This window comes from Triturus cristatus, chromosome 2_2 (assembly GCF_964204655.1).
Source record: "Triturus cristatus chromosome 2_2, aTriCri1.1, whole genome shotgun sequence".
Classification (NCBI taxonomy): Eukaryota; Metazoa; Chordata; class Amphibia; order Caudata; family Salamandridae; genus Triturus; species Triturus cristatus.
In genome coordinates, this window is record NC_140582.1 from 860,085,125 (window position 1) to 860,100,515 (window position 15,391).

The window sequence follows — 15,391 nt, forward strand, 5'->3', positions numbered from 1 at the left end:
TGTTGCCACTACTTTGCCGGGACTGTATAAACCCCGATTGATCCGGGTCGATGATGCCTGGCATGAGAGGACCCAAACGGTTCGCAAGTATACCAGTGAATATTTTAAGGTCTACATTAAGCAGCGATATTGGCCGGTAGGAACCACATCTGGAGGAGTCTTTGCCCGGCTTAGGGAGCATTACTATGGAAGCCGAGAGCATCTCCTGGGGGATGGTGCCAGGACCAGTGAAGGAGTTGAAGAGCCTGGAAGTATTGGGGCCACGGTGGGGCAGAATGTCTTATAGAACCCTGCAAAAAATCCGTCTGGGCCTGGAGATTTCAGGAGCTTGAGGCGGGAAATAGCCCCAACCACTTCCTCAATGCGAATAGGGCTATCAAGCATTTCCCCATTATGGTGGTTCAATGCCGTCGTGTGCACACCTTCAAGGTATGTGTCTATATGTGGGTGGGAGGAAGGGTCACTCGCATAGAGAGCCTCATAGAAATCCCGAAAGGTCTGCGCAATGGCGCCATCGTCAGTAAGCAAAGCGCCCTCTGAATTTGCAATTTCTTTAACCTTACACTGCTGTGTCTTCGCCCTTAATCTGCTAGCCAGCATCCGCCCCTTCCTATCCCCACCTACATAGTATGAGTGCTTAAGGCGAAGGGCCGCATATTCCGCCCTATCTAAGTCTAGCCCCGCCAGCAGGACCCGTGCATTCTTCAATTCTAGGTGCCTCCGTCTGACTGTGGACCCTCTCCAGCTCCAGCACTTGGGCCGTAAGTTCCTCCCGTCTAGCTTTGCGCTCTCTGTTCTCCACTGCCGACAGAGCTATAAGCTCGCCCCGCACCACTGCCTTAAGCACCCCCCAAAGCATGGCTATGGAAGTGTCGGGAGTGTCATTGATCTCGAAGTACTCAGTGATGCGTTTGAGAAGCTGCTTCTGCACTGCTGGTTTATGAAGCATGGCCTCCCTCAACCTCCAACCGCCCGTCGACCGAGTCGTATGAGGGACCTCCAGGGTTGCCACTACCGCATCGTGATCTGACAAGGCTGCCGCAGTGATAAATATATCTTTGAGAGCCGCACGGGCCTCCGCTGTTCCAAGGAGATAATCCAATCTAGCATATGTGTGGTGTGCATGTGTGTATTAGGAAAACTGGGAGACCCGAGGATGTGCCGCCCTCCAAAGGTCCACAAATCCCCTCTCTGCCAACCACCGTTTACCCTCCACCGAAACCTCCCCCGCTTGGGAATATCCACTACTAGACCTGTCTGCGGCAGTGTCCATGACTAAATTCAGATCGCCCCCCAAAAATAGAAAACGGTCATGGGAATCCAGAATTTCAGATAGGGCAGTTTGGAGGAAGGGCTCCTGGCTCGAATTTGGCGCATAAATAGACCCGATTGTTATAGCTAGGCCTTTGATCCAAAAACGGTATGCTAACAAGCGCCCCTTCAGCTCTGCCACTCTGTCCCACACCGACCCTCGAAACCTCCGTGACACTAGGATCGCCACCCCCACCTTCTTAACATGCATGGAAGAAAAGTATTGGAGGGGAAACACCCTGGATTTTAATCTGTGCCAATCCCTTGCCAGCAGGTGAGTCTCCTGTAGCAGACAGATATCTGCTCCTGAGTTCTCTAGATAAGATAAGATGGCTTGCCTCTAATTGGGGCTATTGAGCCCCTTAACGTTAAGCGTAATGATGGTTAATTCTGACTCGGACATGGGTAGAGGAGGTGAGCATCGCGCTTTCAGTCTTGTGTTGCTGACATGAAGAATGGACCCCAATACCCACCCACCTGGTAACACATCCCCACAACGCCCTCTTGTGAAGCCGTAGTCCCTTTCGAAGCACACCCGTTCCCCTCCCTTCCCACCCTAACCCCAACTGCCAAACCCGTCCCCCCTCATTCAGTCCCATGCACACTGAACCAAGCAGTGTACCTGTGGTGACATAAGGCAGTCCAGGGCATCTCGTGGCAAAGGCGAAGTGGCAAGATCCTCCGTCCCCCCCACTCCTCTCACCCCCTGGCCCCACTATCTCAGACAGTCACAAAGCTCCCCTGTGCCTTCTCAGGACCCATCCTGCTAGGCCGTATCATTGGTAACTGCATCAACCGCCGCTCTCCGTTCTCGTGCCAGCGTCTCTGGATCGGGCCCCCTGGTGACTCCTACTCAACGTTTGCCCCCTACCGTTTGCTAGCGTGGTCGAGATTGAACTGGGCGGGCTTTATGTCTCCGGGTGCCGGCGCTCGAGGCGAGTTTGTTGGCCTCAGAAAGGGAGTGTATTTGGTGCAGTCTGCCATGCCACTTAAAAATAATCCGGAAAGGGTGTCCCCAGGAGTATGCGAAGCGAGCTTCTCGCAGGTGTGCCGTAACATTTTTTAACTCCCATCGTTTCTGTAGAGTACTAGCCGCCAGATCCTGGTATAGGGTGATAGTGAGGCCTTGGCATCGAACAGGGTGTTTCAGCCTGGCTTCCCTTATGATGCATTCCTTTAGCGGGTAATCCAGAAGGACAGCCAGTATGTCGGGCGGCGGTGCCTTGGCCCCCCGCCGGAGGCCCACCCGGTGAGCCCTGTCGATGCGAATCTCCATCTCCGGGGGACCAGCTAGGATGTCGCGGAAGAGCCCCTGCAGGAAGGTGGTGATGTCAGTCCCTTCTGCGTCCGGTGGCAACCGCGTACCCGAATGGTGTTCCGCCGAGAACGGTTTTCAAGGTCCTCGGCATGGGCCTGCAGGTCAGCTGTTGTTCTTTCAGCCGGATCACCTCTTGTTGTAGCTGCGTGACTTCCTCCTCCTTGGACCGCTCTTGATCCTCTATGGCTACCACCCTATCTCCTAGAGTGTCAATTTCTCTCCGTAGCTCACGCATCTCCGCCGCCACTTCGCTTTTCAGAGTGTGGAAGTCCTCCCGTAGGGTATTAAAGAGTGTTTCCAAAAAAGACTTGGTGATGGGAGTGTCCTCATCGTCCACTCCAGCCTGAGGGGTTTTAGTCAGCATCTCCCTGAGTGTGCGCTCCTTCCGACCCCTTTGATTCGACATGCCTCCCCCTGCGCCCCAGCCGGGGGTGATGGTGCCCTGAGGAATGTCCAGGGGTCCTCTGAAGCAACGACACAGTGCTCGGGCTCAATCCAGGACAGGCACGTTGCTGCGAACCCCCCCGAGCGATGCCTACTAGGGGGCCCGCCCAAGACACAAGGGATGCTTGTCGTCTCCAGATGCAAGTCAGTCTGCCTACCAAGCATCTCAGGATTCCTCTGGGCCTGCGCGCACCTCCTCCACAGAGAGAGCCAAGGGAAGGCAATCAGCGGGGGGGATCACCTCTCCTCCGAAGCGCCAGCCGACTCCCCCTGGCCGATGCTCCGTGTCACACTTCCCGCCCTCGACACACCTGCACCACCACTAGGCCGCTGCCTTGCCCGCGTCCTCAGACCTGTGACTCGATGGCGCGCCATAGGCCCAGGCTACGAAAGCACATGCACCGCTCTCAGACCTAATACAGGGCAGGCCAGGCGCTGTGGGCCCCCAAAGCAACGTCAACCAGGGGACCTCGCCAAGACCCAGGGGATATGTGCCATCTCCAGTACAGAGCAGTCTGCCTACATGGCGTCACCGGGTCCTTCCGGGCCTATAGGCACTTCCTCCACAAATAATGCCAAGGGAGGGCAATGAGCGGTGGGGATCGCCTCTCCTCCAAAGCGCCAGCCGACTCACCCTGGCCGATGCTTCTGTCACACTCCCGTCCCCCGTCCCCCGGCACGCCTGCACCCACACCAGACCGCCTCCTAGCCCGTACATTCAGGCTCGTGATGAGGTGGTGCTCCTCAGGCCTAGCCCGCCTGCCCCAGTCACCATCCAGGCCCACGGGCTGTCATCAAGACCTGGAGGCTGCGTGCTGTGTCTCTCAGTGTAGCGGCAGCCTTCACTTGCCAGCAGATCTCCGTCGATCCGCGAAGCGGCCGCCGCCCGCTGTTTGAGAAAGAGTACCCGGCCTGCTGTAACACCGGGACGCCAGCCGGTGCACCACGGGGAATGCCACCCCCTGCCAACCAGAGCCACCAGACAGGCCCAGATGCTATGGCCGTTCGCTGCAGAGTCTACCAAGGCCGCTCCACTCACCGAGGATGGCAGGGGCACACCTGATGTAAGCCGAGCTCCGGTGCAGCGGGCCCAGACACTGAGCTCTGTCCCCGCTCAGGATCCGGCCGCCATCTTGGGGTCCAGCGAGCTCCACCATCCGCCACCAGCAAGGATCGGCATGCGGACTTCACGCCGCAAGGGTGTCTCAGCCGTGCCGCTCCGCACACCGGAGTCACCAGGGGCACCCTCGCTGCTTCCGCTGAAGGAGATAGCCGGACTCCAAAGCGGCTAATCCGTACACTCAGCGCTGGCTACGGGCTGAGTCCAGTCACCATCTTGGGTCCAGCGAGCTCTGACGTCAGCCGCCAGGTAGGACCATTGTGCAGTCCCCCGCCGCTAATATCTCTCCACAAAGCGTTGCGGCGGCTGGGGAGGGGCTCCGTTAACTATGGGCTGCTGCTGGGGGATTTAGCTATGAAGTTGGGGCCGAATCGGGCATCGGCGGGCGGGGAGACGAAGTAACACACGTCTTACCCGCTCGCCATCTTGGCCACACCCCAGAAAATACTTTTTAAATGGCTGGGTGACTATATTTTACCTGTTACCTTTTGACACATAGAAGAAGCTGCCTGCTTCTGGATGAAAACATGAATATCTTGCAAGATTTCTCATGACCAAGACACTCATCATCCACTAATGAGTCTTCGGGGAACATCCTGCAATGGGCTGGAAAAATGGGTGTTAAGTGACCAGTTACCAATGTCCCAAACTACTGACACATGTTGACTTACACAAACATCAAGTTTTTTGTTACCGGACAGCTTTACAATTGTCTACACTGCCATAACTCATGAGGAAACTGTCTAATGAGAAAGAAACCCACAGTACAGTCACCGAATATACCAAAAAACGAGTACTTTTAAAGGGAAATAGCCATCCACTTTTTAGGTTAATTGCCTATGATAATAAGAAAAGTGTGATTTTCTTTGATCAGAAATCTTTAAAGGAGGGTTTAGTTACCTTTTGCTTCATCCTCCAGGTTTATAATGGCATACATTTCTTTAAGTTCTGAAAGATCGTGGATCTTGATACTAAAAAAAAAACACAAATTATAAATGTGCTGCAGTTTGCACTTTACAGTTACTGTTATCTTTGACTGACCTGCAGGCCTTAGAGCCACCTTAGGGCTGGTTACGTTAGTGCCACTCACATTCCAAGAACCACAATCTAATTTGTATTAAACTATTAGTTTGAGAATAAAAAGGAGTTTCTTTGAGACGAGGCACAAATGGCCAATCTTGGCACATTACATGCAATCTGTGAAGGCAGTCGTTCACATTATGGATGCGATTCACAAACGGTAAAACTACAGTTAAATTACTACAATTAAGGTATTACTTCTCATACAACGAAATGCAATTCACAAACCTCTGGCCGGAGATTTCTAACTATGCCTCTCCTGTTTTTTCAGTGCAGAGATCTCGGTCACTGTGGTGGTGATCTCCGCACACATAGGTATGCAAGTTAGTAGTTCATGTGGAAGGGACCAGGGAGAGTGGTGGAAAAATGGGAAATAATAACTACTAAATGGGAGGAGTTAGGGAGATTTAAGAAGGGATTTGGGAGGGACATGCTAATATAAAAAATATATCCACAAGAGAGAGAGATAATTGCAATTCATTGACTACATTTGCAAAGTTACAATGGCAATATACGTGTCAAAATAGGCTTTAATGTACTCTATGCCATCCTTGAAGTAATCTAATCAAACGGGAGGGAACACACCCAAAAGGAAGATGTTCTGTGTTTCACATCCACCTGATAAAGAAAGGTGGCTATCTATGCTGTGCACCAATGTAAGGGTACATCATGCAGAGAATCCAGGAGACTCATTGGCTTACAAGGCTTAAATTAATAATCCCAACGCTCTCTATGTGTTCACTGCATAGGGTCAAATGCAAACAACTTACAGGACTGTTCTTCTGGACTTAAGGTAAGTAGAGGCCAAGGTCCTTAGAACCACCAGCATTTTCGGGGTGCCTCCTGCGCTGGTGTGTCCGGGTGCAGAAGTGCCGATCACAAGGGTAGCCTCGAACACTACCGCAAGACTCAATGGAGAGAGATACCTGTAAGAACAAGCATTTGCAATGCAATATGCCTCGCAGTTGCAAGTGTTTAAGCTATTGGCATTGTTAAAGACAATGCCTTTTATTTATGTTACAAAAAAACAATACATAAATAAAAGGCATTGTCATTTACAATGCCAATAGCTCAAACTCTCGCAAATTTGCGACCTAGTGCATTGCAAATGCTTGTTACTAATTAGGATGATTAGTCATAGTCTAACAAGCATATCACAGAGAAACTGAATCACAAACAAAAATAAGTTCCAAGCCGCACGCCATATGAAATAAAGCTGTGCTGCGAGCCACAAATAAGAAAAAGGGGGTGGGGGGTGGATGTAACACTAATAGTGGGCTCAAAGTAACTAAGTATGTTTGAGCAAAAATGATTATTAAATATAAATAAAAAAAATAAATTATTTATGTATACGCAACTCTTCCACTTGCGTATTTAGTTTAACCATGTTCTGACCTGCGACCTGTGGAGGATCACAGATCCTTGCTCTTCTTCCTCCCCCTCGTCCATGGCCGGGCTGCGATCCTGAAGGTGATGAAAGCGGGTCTTAGGCAGCTGCCATAGCACGGACTGCAACTTGAGGAGAAGTAGTGCCGTGTGTGCTGCAGAGGCAGGGTGACAGTTTAACGAAGGCTGAGAGCAGCCTGAATATGAAAAACAAAAACGCAAACACCTAGAAGCAGATACCGCGTCCGGTAAAAAAAAAAAAAAAAAAATAATCAAGCCACACGCAGGGCATGGATGAGGAAGGCAGGGGAATGCAACATGGAAGAAGTATCCGCAAATGTCTTTAATTAACAGCGTCAGCATCATAAACCATGAAGCGCGACATCTGTGCAGTGGTGGGGGAGAGGGCAAGGAACGGAGCATATTTAAAAGTTATAGCACGACAACCATAAAGCGGGCGCTGCACTGAGTTATTAAAAAAAGTTTTGGCAAGCTGCGCATACCCGCCCAGCCAACAAAGTTACTTCTAAAAAAATAAACAAATTGAAGGGAAAAAAAGTTAAATCATGCCATGAGCCATAAATATGAAGAACAAGCACTGGTTTGCGGTTGTGGGATACAATGCAAGCCTCTCAGAGAAGGGGGGCTCGAGCGTGAGGCAAGGACACAACGTGCCAACCTCACGTGCCGACACGCCCGCCGCCTCGTGAGAAGGGAGAAGTGAAGAGACACAGCGCGCATGACGAGCAACAGATGACGAGTCCAGTCCGGGTGGGCGGGGCCTAAGGGAGACAGGGCGGTCACCAAACCCACTTCCAAAAGAAAACCGACGACAATAGATCTTGCAAGCGAGCAACGCATCTGCTGCGTCGCTAGGCGAGACCTAGAAAGGCTGCAAGTGGGGACTGGGGACCTGTCCGACAGAACCCAAAGGGGGGGTCTTGAGGTCTGTGAAGCAAGGGGCACTGTTGGTCAGCTCGGACTTGGGCTTTGGTGCTCCGGTGCAGAGGTGTTTTGTCCAGTGGGCCGCTCGTGTTAGAGGTTCTCACTTCTTGAGGACGACCTGGTGAAGGGGAGCAAACAGAGCAGCAGGGCCACTCTCAATGAAGCCCTCTGAAGTCCCTCGTCGGTAGGTCTGTGTCAGTGTCAGTGGTGCCTGGACTGGACATGCAACAAGCCTTGGCTGCTGCAAGTGCTCTGGTACCCAGGGTATTGGTGCTGGGCGGCTCCTGGAGATTCTGGCGTCTCCAAACTTGGCAGGGAGATGTATCTGACCTCCTAGAGTATGAAGACCTCTTTCTGGGGTGCTGCTCCCTCGGTGGACCCGGGAGTCGGCAGAACGGTGTGCCATGCAGATGTGGTTGGTGCCTGCAGACAAGGGGCTCCTCCACTTCAAGGTAGATGCGAATTGGGTGTCGAAGTGCTGGGCACTCCTACCAGCCTTGGAGTGGCTACACAGCTTGTGAACAAGTCGGGTCTTTGCAACTGTCGAAATTTCAGCAGTTAGACAGGGTTTTGTCCCAAGTTCGTGGTCAGTCCTCTATTCTTGCGATCACAGCTCTTCTTTTGTCCTCTTTAGTTCCTATGAAGTCGAATCTTGACTTGATCTGTTTTCCTGGTGTCAGTGGGCCACCTAAATACTCAATTTAGGGGAGTTAAGGGAAGTGTAGGGTAGTAGCCAATGAGCCACCTACCCTTGGTGTTACTACACCCCCTATATGACCACTTCGTGTACAAAGTAGGCATAACCCTGTCCCAGAGTTCCTAGTTCCACCAAAAACAAGACGGAGGAACCCTTCTTTCGTGGAGCACATCCGGCAGCCCACCTTAGAGTTGTGACTAGCCTGGTGGTGCAACACGCCTACCTACATACCTAATTTCCCACCTGCTCTAGTGCCAAACAGTCCTCAGGGCAGGGGATGGCATCTCCCAGGTCTGGGGGAAACCAGGGTCACATATCAAAGGCAGCAGAGGCCTTGAAGCCTATGGCCTTGGTGTACAGATTTACTAGCCATCCTACTGGAGGAGGTGCGAACACCTTCCTACGGAGCACGCATTGTTTCTGATCTCACAGAGCGCGGGACTCTCACCTCCAGGGGGTCAGAAACTCGTCTTTGGTGGCAGGCTGGAGGATGACCAGTCAGGCTGCACACTAGAGGACTAGTAGATTTTCAGGGGCCATCTCTAAGGTGCCCTCTGCGTGCATGTCAGGACAGGTACGATACTGGCATCAGTGCAGATTTGTTACATATACATAATATGGCTTCACTGTTTACTTGCACTATCTAGTAATAGAATTAGACATTACAGGGGCCTCTCTGCTCATGCAAATATGTCCTCACATGTAATATAATGCACTCTGCCATAGGGTTCTTAAGGCCTGGTGTAGGGGTGACTTTCATATAGTACATGCATTATGGACAGCGCACACAGGCAGTGTGCAATGTTGTGTTTTCAGAAGTGCTAGCACCCGTTAACTCATTCTGCCTTGGCAGTCTGCATGTAAGTTTGTATGGGTCCCTTAGGGTGGCATAAGACCTGCTGCAGCCCTAAGGGACCTTCCTTAGTACCCATGTCCAAGGTACCAGGGATATCATTTGCTAGGGACTTACAAGGGTGCTAAAGTTCTTGCCAATTGGGTTACAATTGAACATGCCAGTTTTAGGGGGAAAACCACTGGCAATGGAACCTGATTAGCAGGTTTCAGTGCACTGTCAGAGTAAAAAAACACTAGCATCTAGTAGTTCAAATGGGGGCAAAAAAGTGGGGGGACATCTGTAAAGAAGTCCAGCTTTCTATAACCAAGACATAATTTTTAGTATTTAGAAGGACTCAGCATGCTTCATCATAAAGTCCTCACCCAGATACTACCACTATCTTGCATGCTCAACCTTGGTTGTCAAGGGAGCTCTTTTCTGATGGGAAGGGATCTATATCAACAGTTGCCTCAGGGTACCCTATGTTTATCTTGGGCCCCCCTGGCAAGATTAAAGACAACATGCAATGCTATAGGAGAATGTAATCAACTCCTGCACCACGGATCTACATGTTTCAGTCATAGATTTGCCACACCGGGTCACCTGGTTTTCACCAGGACTAAGCTCAAAATCCTTATGCAACTCTCTTTTGGGTAGATTAGTGTTCCTGCACTTCAGTGCACCCAATTATGTGCCAAAAGTATCACATTCATACACAGTCTGACATGGCACACATAGCCTCCTGAAGGACTTCCACAATCTAATTTCTGTGAGTTTGAAGAGAGAAACTGTCATTAATAATCACATTCACAAATGTTCATGTTTGCTGTGATACACATGGGGAGCACTGCATATGACAAACGAAACTGGGAAAGCACACACGCACGTTCAATGGTTTGAGAATTCTTTCAAACTGTCATTTTCTATAGCTCAATGATTTGTTTTGTGGTTTCAGAGTGGAGTATTCCTTCATGCATAGCATGATGCAACATGCAAATGTGGTATTGCAAAAGTAGGATATGCACATAGTTGAGCGTATATTTCACGGGGCACCAAGGGTATACCTATCAGGGTCTGCTTTGTAGTAACGCATTGGTAAGGGAGGGGTGGGAACTTTAGGCTGAGTTAATGGAAACATCTGAGATTTATATTAATTGATGCATAGCCCAGAGTCCTTGCCAAATCTAAGAATCTCCCTGATAAAAAGAAAGACTATGTTCCAGGTGTGCCATACATAACAGGTTTTTATCCAAATCTGCATTCTCAAAATCTTAAGTCCCTGTTAACATTTTGCTCAAGCAGTGCACAGGACACATGCTCAAAAGAGATTGCAAATAACAGACAAGGGAAATCACTGTAGAGTATCGCTATATATATTGTGATAGGAGCTGATATAAATCTATTCATCTGCGTGGGGGCCATGTACAACAGGGATTTCCGGCCTAAGTCGTTCCCTATACCTCCCTTGCGGAGAACCACAAACAGAAAGGAAAATGCTACTTACCAGTATGCATCTGTTCTTGGCATGTAGAGCTGTAGATTCATATACTTGTGCATAGATCGCCATCTGATGTTGGGCTCGGATGTTTGCACTTTGTTTTTGTCTTCAAAGAAGTCTTTGTGGTCACGAGATAGGTGACTCCTCCTTAGGGTGATAGTGCGCATGGGCATCGACTCCATCTTCAGATTGTTTTGCCATGAAGGGTTATGATGGAGTTAGTAAGAAATAGAAAGACATGTCCATGTAAGACGCATCTAATTAAGATAGAACTACAACAGTGGGGGACATGGCCAGGCGCCAAAGATGGCGGACACGTCTTGCTAACGCTCCGTACCTCATCCCCTGGTTATCCTGGGCATCCTGCCTCTACGGGGCTCTATTCGGCCCCAGTGCACTTCTATCATGGCGGGCTGTGACTGTGCTGCCGGAGAAGAGTTGTGCGGGCCCTGAACTCACTCTGCGACGGCCCTGGGCGTTGCGGCCTGCCACGCTGGGAAGATCTGGACCTGGTAGCGTGGCCGCGCAGCTGCCCGTATGAGACGACTCTGCTGCTGTGGCAATCCTGAAGCTACCTGACACCGCCAGCTTCTGCCCTGGTGGTGCCGCGGGCTGCGGGGGTCGCCTCGTGCCCTCTGCGGGCCAGCGGCGGCAGCGGCAGCGGCTGTCGGGCGGCTTGCGGGAGATGTACGGATCTGGCGGAACGGGCTGAGGCTGCGGGGGCTGCCGGTGCAGCGGTGGAGTGAGGCCTGCACCACTGAGGTAGGCCTGCAAGGGGCACTTGGGATGCCTTCTGGTGGCGGTGGGGGACCACGGGGGTCGGTCGGGCCTAGGGCCCCCTACCTGATCGCAGTGCGACTGCTCCTGTGGGCCAGACAGCTGGTGTGAGTCACGGGGGCCGGCCGGGCCTAGGGCTCCTGCAGAGGTTACTTACGGGGGGAGACCCCACTGCCTGGGCGCGAGCGGCGGACCCTGCAGATTTCCTGGCATTGCGGCGCCCGTGTGAGGTGGGGGTCCACGGGGGTCGGTCGGGCCTAGGGGCCTTCACCTGCACGTGGCTGGGACTGAGTGGCTGTGCTTGCTGTGGCTCTGGTGAGGTGGTCACACTTGTATCCTGCTGCCACTGGACTTAATATTGGCGCACAGTGTCACCCTCCTGCTGCGGTGGTCATTGTCTGCTGTGCCGGTAGTGGCCCTTTACGGGACCTGGCCTTCTGGCATGGTGTTTGGTGTGGACCGCACTAGAGCTGCTGGGTGAGGCCTGCGCCACTGAGCCTGCAGGGGACACTTGGGGTGCCTTCTGGTGGCGGTGGGGGACCACGGGGGTCGATCGGGCCTAGGGGCCCCCTGCCGGATCGCAGCACGGCTGCTCCTGCGGTCCAGGCTGCCGGTGCGAGTCACGGGGGCCGGCTGGGCATAGGGCTCCTGCGGAGGTTACTTGCGGAGGGAGATCCCACTACCTGGGCGTGTGCTGTGGCCCCTGCAGGCTTCCTGGCATTGCGGCGCCTGTGTGAGGTGGGGGTTCATGGGGGTCGGTCGGGCCCAGGGGCCCCCGTCTGCACGAGGCTGGGACTGAGTGGCTGCGCTTGCTGTGGCTCTGGAGAGGTGGTCGTGTTTGTACCCTGCTGTCCCTCAAATTAATATTGGCGCACAGTGTCGCCCTTCCAGCTGCAGCGGTCGTTATCTACTGTGCCGGTGGTGACGGGACCTGGCACGGCGGTGGGTGCGGACTGCGGCGCTCTCCTTTGAAGTGATATTCTGCTGACGGTGGCCTGGGGGGCAACGGGTTCCGGGGATTCACCACCCGTCCCACCCGGATTCCACTCCTTGGCCGTGCGTTTCTTATGACCAGGTGGGCACGTGAGACTGACCGAGGGGGCTAGCTTTGTTGCCCGTCGGACCTGGGGCCCCGCATCGGACTGGGATTGCGGGCTCCTTCTTACTGTGAGTTGGGCCCCCCACTGTCCTGTCTGCGGAGGTCCTTCTCTGTGACTCGGGCACCCGGAGCGGAGAGGGGAATACACTGCGCTACACTTGACCTCTGAGGTGCACATCTACTGGTGGGCTGAGGAGCAGTGGGGTCCAACACACGTCATTCCCATTAAAACCTCATATTCTCCTGCTCACCATCTGACAGGGTGTTTGTAGTGGCAACCAACTGTGTAATACCAGGGGTGGGGACATCTCACCTATCCCGCTTTACTGACTATCGACCGGGACGTCGCCTGGCAGAAAGATATACTCTTCCCAGGACTAATCGTCTGGAAGAATCCTGGGCTCGCTGGCAGCACAAGGGCGCGCATTGTTGACTAAGGTGAAGTTACGCTGTGGAAAGTCCAATCCTAGTCGCAGACGAGGCCTCTGAGTTGGAGGAAGCATGGAGACTTGTCAGCCCAGCCTTGCTTCCTATGAAGAGAGCTCAGCAGATCGTCATGGGCCGCTTGCGCAACAACCCCTCTCACGATGCGCCTCCTGGGGGCCAGGCTGGGACATCACTCATGACCCCCGTGGCAACGACGGAGATGAACTCGCCTGACATTGCCACCAAACTAGACTCTGTACTGGTGGCAGTGAAGCGCATCGGCAACGCCCTGGACCTGACCCGCACATCCTTGGAAGGCCGCATGGACACTATTACCCCGGACTTCACACTTCTCCGGGCCGACCAACACAAACTCTCAGACCGAGTTCGTGATGCGGAGGCCACACTGGCAGACCTCCGACCCAGATCCCAGAACTGCTCCTCTGCGCTTCAAGATCTACTGGATCGGGTTTGCACCCTGGAGGACAAGGTGGACGACGCGGAGGGTCAATCACGCCGAAATAATGTATGCGTAGTCAATCTTCCTGAGGGAGAGGAGGGGCGGGACCCGGAGACCTACACGGAGGCCTGGATGAAGGAGCTCATGCCCTCCGGATCGCTCTCCCCACAGTTCGTAGTAGAGCGAGCCCACCGTATACCTGCCCGCAGGCCCCCTCCTGGGGCGCGCCCTCGCCCCTTCCTGTTTAGAGTCATGAACTTCAGACAGAGACGCTATCCTGCGGGAACTGTGCAAACATCCCTGCCCTAAGGTGCAAAACGTATCAGTTTCTCTCTTTCCTGATTACACAAGCCACCTTCACAGCAGTAAAACAACAGCTCCGAGATCTGGACCTCCGCTACTCCTTGCTCTTCCCGGCCCGCCTGCGAGTTATCAGAGAGAGCTCTACGAAATACTTTGACTCCCCCACTGAGGCATGGGAATGGCTCGAGAAGCAGGGGTTGGCGACGGCGCCCAAATCATCTGATGAGTCCCGGCCCTGTGAACGCCCCAGCGGAGGAAGGCGCAGAGGGGGAAAGGCCAGGAGCGTGAGACATACAGTGACCATCCCCAGTCCCGACCAAATCAGAATGTAACGTCAGGGGGCCCTGCGGGCGATGGCGGCCCTCCAGATCTCCTTTCCCGGCCGACTCTGCCGCCTCTCCGCTTGGGTCCAGAGACCCTGAAACCACGCCGGAATGGTCCTTGGACGCAGATTTTCCCCATCTCCGGGGTGTCACCTCACAAAACGCAGATGGCATTATCTGATGTTAACTTTGCATTCCTGTTGGACTATCGCACTACTTCAGGACTTGTTTGTTTCATTCTAGCAGTTGTGTGATGCCCCCCTTTTCCCGCACGCTCCCTTGGGGCGTCTGGCAGGGACAGGCCTTACATTGTTTATTTCCTCTTTCATGTCATCTTCCCCCCCTCCCCACCCCGAGGCCCCAGCATTAGTTGTCTTGGGCCTTATATGCATGCTAGAGCACCATGGTAACTCAGGACGTGTTTCTTCTTGTACCCCCCCCTTTGTTTGAGATGCTCTACCTCCTGTTTATTGGTGATAACTGAAGGGGAAGGTCTCTACATTGACTCCTCTTACTTGCTTGTCTAACTTCCCCCCACAGTCGTACAACGACGATAGTTCCGTAGCCATGTCTTGGAATGATTGTTTGGGCAGTTCCTCACGTTGGGGTTCCGCTCTTTTCCTGCCTAGTTTCATATTACCCCACCTTCTTATTTTTCTTCCCCTGTACCAGTCGCCGCCCCTACGGACCTGCCGCCTCCCCGTCCTCCCCGTCCAAGGGAGTCCTTCACACAGGGAGCCCTACAGTGCCGGTGTTGGGCACACTGGCCTTAATAGCCCCAATGACCGACCTTTTTTTTAATTTTTTTAAAGAATGTTATTGAGTTTTCAAATCAGTGCACCCAAAAACCAATACTACATGCAATAGCATCTCATATAAGACCCAACCATCGATGTACATGTCAGGAGAAACCGGTTCTTCCATGTTGTCTCCCTAGTTCCTCCACCCACCACCCTCTCTACCCCCACCCCCCCTGTCAGTGTGCCCACGTCAACCCCTCTTCAACTTCTGCATTTAGAACCCCGTGGTCCGAGAAATCCTAACTCAAAACAATCAAAAGAACACTTTCATTGTTCTCCAGACACAGGAGGCCCCGCATTGACACCCAACTGCACCCCACGCTCCCACCGTGACTACCCGACAGCTCTCAATATAGAGTGCAGACGCTGATCCCTCCCTGAGTGTACCTAAGTGGCCCCGTCCTGCGCGGTCTCCCCAGTAGCCTCAGAGGGCCCCACCCCAGGCTCCACACTCCGGTCCATGTCTACAGGATCCCTATCCCCCTCATTCAACTCCTCCAAAGAACGAAGCCCCTCTACCAGAGCCCCCCACGCCCGTGCAGCGTCCAGCGCCTTGTCATTAGATGCTC

The 15,391-nt window shown here is 53.0% G+C and overlaps 1 protein-coding gene across 1 annotated transcript in view; it reads right to left on the minus strand.

The window, feature by feature from the left end:
• The window catches only part of WDR19 (WD repeat domain 19), a 992,607-nt gene that overhangs the window by 795,272 nt on the left and 181,944 nt on the right, over positions 1–15,391 (minus strand). Inside the window, exon 10 of the mRNA XM_085642250.1 lies at positions 5,094–5,164. Coding sequence (XP_085498376.1) covers positions 5,094–5,164 — 71 coding nt within the window. The remainder of the gene's footprint in view (positions 1–5,093; positions 5,165–15,391) is intronic.